The following is a 2,146-nucleotide window of genomic DNA, read 5'->3' as shown; positions in this document are numbered from 1 at the left end:
TGGGAAAGATTATTGGCCCATTGTCTTCAACTTGTATAGGGTTACTAAGGGCTGAGAATGACCCTCTAGTCCAAGAACAGGCCCATGGGGTTACATCATGTGGCAAGAAAAGAAAATAAAAGAAATTAGAGAAGAAATCCTGCCAAGAAGAATTTAGAAAGACAAATAAGAAGAAAAAAAGAATAGTAGGAAGAAGATAAAGTGGAGCAGGAAGAGAAGGAAAAGACAGAAGAATGGAGGTATAAATGGTTCAGCTCAGTTTGTAATTCTCTTCATGGTTTTCTTCAGAGCAATTTTGACATCCTTGTTCCTGAGGCTATAAATGAGAGGGTTCAACGTGGGTACTACATTGGTGTAAAACACTGAGAAAAATTTCCCCTGACCCACAGACCCAGCAAATGATGGCTTGACATGAATGAGCAGCCCAAGTCTATAGAATAGACCAACTGTTATTATGTGGGAGCCATGGTGCTGAAGGCTTTGGACCAACCTTTATCTGATGGTATGTGAAGGATATTGAAAAGAATCAAGGTATAAGAAACAGATAATGAAGCTAGATACCATGACAACTGTACCCACAACAACAGAAACCACAAGTTCATTGGCATAGGTGCTGCTGCAGGAGAGCTGGAGGAGGTGGAAGATGTCACACAGGTAATGGTTGATGATGTTGGAATCACAAAAGATCAGCCTGATCATACACCCTGTGTGGACCACGACACCAGCAAACCCCATCACATATGAACCAGACATAAGCAGAGAACAGACCTGAGGGGATATGGTGACTGTGTACAGCAATGGCTTACAGATGGACACATAGTGATCACAGGCCATGGCTGTCTACACATAGCACTCAGAGTTGACAAAAAAGCAGAAGAAAAATAGCTGAGACATGCGTCCTGTGAAGGAGTTGATGTTCTTCTCTGAAATAAATCTCTTTAGTATTTTGGGGTAAAGACACATGAGTAACAGAGATCAATAAAGGACAGATTAAAGAGGAAAAAATACATGGGGGTGAGAAGGTGTGAATTTAGACAAATTAGATTCATCAAGCACAAACTGCCTACCACAGTGACCATGTAGTTCACCAGAAACAGGAAAAACAAGAGTAGTTGGAGTTCAGGTTGGTCTGTGAATCCCATAAGGATAAACTCAGTCACAGAGTAGGCATTTTCCATAGCCATTAATTGCACAATTGTGATCTGCAGGAACAGGGGTAGAAACTGACATTAACAATGGACTTTTCCTCTTTGTTTTCCAAGGGAGAGCTGGATCTGCTTGTTTATAATCTCACTTTTATAAAGACATACATTAAGACATCCAAAAAGCAAGACTTATGATTATTCCTGAGGATTCCTCATTTTCTCCTTTCTACCCTTACTACTGCTGTTTGTCTCTGTTCAGAAATCATGCTGGTAGACTCCCAGTGTCTCTGCATGTCATTTTCTCCCTTCTCCCTTGTGTCTGTTAAGGATCAGGGCTGAAAAGAGCAATTAAACAGGTAGTGTTCCCCACAACCATTGATTTATGTAGTTTGGGGTCTGAAAAGAAAAGAGGGGGTTGATTCAACCCTCACCTTCTTTTTTCTGAATGCCTCACTGCCATTGAACCTTAAGGCCCCTTCTGCCTTACAGTCCTGAGAGGGTCAAAGTTTCTGACAATGGAGGAGGCAATATCCACCAGCATGGTCCTCAGTCTTTGACTTGCTAAAAGAGGTATGCTGGGGAACAAGCCATAATTTCTATTTGAGAATTTACCCAGAAGTTCCTCTTCACTTGCAAGGAGGAAAGCAACCTTATATGAACTCCAAAACAATCAGTTGATTTAAGTGAGATTCTATTCCATGCCCTATAGTTCTGGGAAAATTGATTGGAAGCACAGAAAATTATTCTCTCCCTCATGATTTCCTTTCAAGTTAAATGAGCCCACTGAGGGTAGAAATTACTGAGTTTGTGTTTCCATCCTGTATCATAGATCCTTGGAGACACAATGTTCTACTCAGTTTATAATTTCACAATGAGAATTCTTAACCGCCAATGCAGAAAAATGGGTGCCCCTTTTATACTTTCTTCATCATCTCCTGGTGTCTATGCACAGTTCTAAAAAAGGAACATCTGGGGCATGGTGACTTGCCTTTACTAGCACT

The 2,146-nt window shown here is 41.0% G+C and overlaps 1 protein-coding gene across 1 annotated transcript; it reads right to left on the bottom strand.

The window, feature by feature from the left end:
• Nucleotides 1–255: 255 nt before the first annotated feature.
• LOC103079234 (olfactory receptor 143-like) lies at nt 256–1,187 on the bottom strand. The gene is given in 4 exon segments (XM_082931261.1): nt 256–467; nt 470–543; nt 545–944; nt 947–1,187. Coding segments are annotated over 4 exon segments (924 nt in total). The 5' UTR covers nt 1,185–1,187.
• Nucleotides 1,188–2,146: the final 959 nt, after the last annotated feature.

The sequence above is a fragment of the Lipotes vexillifer genome, unplaced genomic scaffold (genome assembly GCF_000442215.2).
Source record: "Lipotes vexillifer unplaced genomic scaffold, Lipotes_vexillifer_v1.1 scaffold1447, whole genome shotgun sequence".
Classification (NCBI taxonomy): Eukaryota; Metazoa; Chordata; class Mammalia; order Artiodactyla; family Lipotidae; genus Lipotes; species Lipotes vexillifer.
This window is presented reverse-complemented; position numbering and strand designations above follow the sequence as displayed.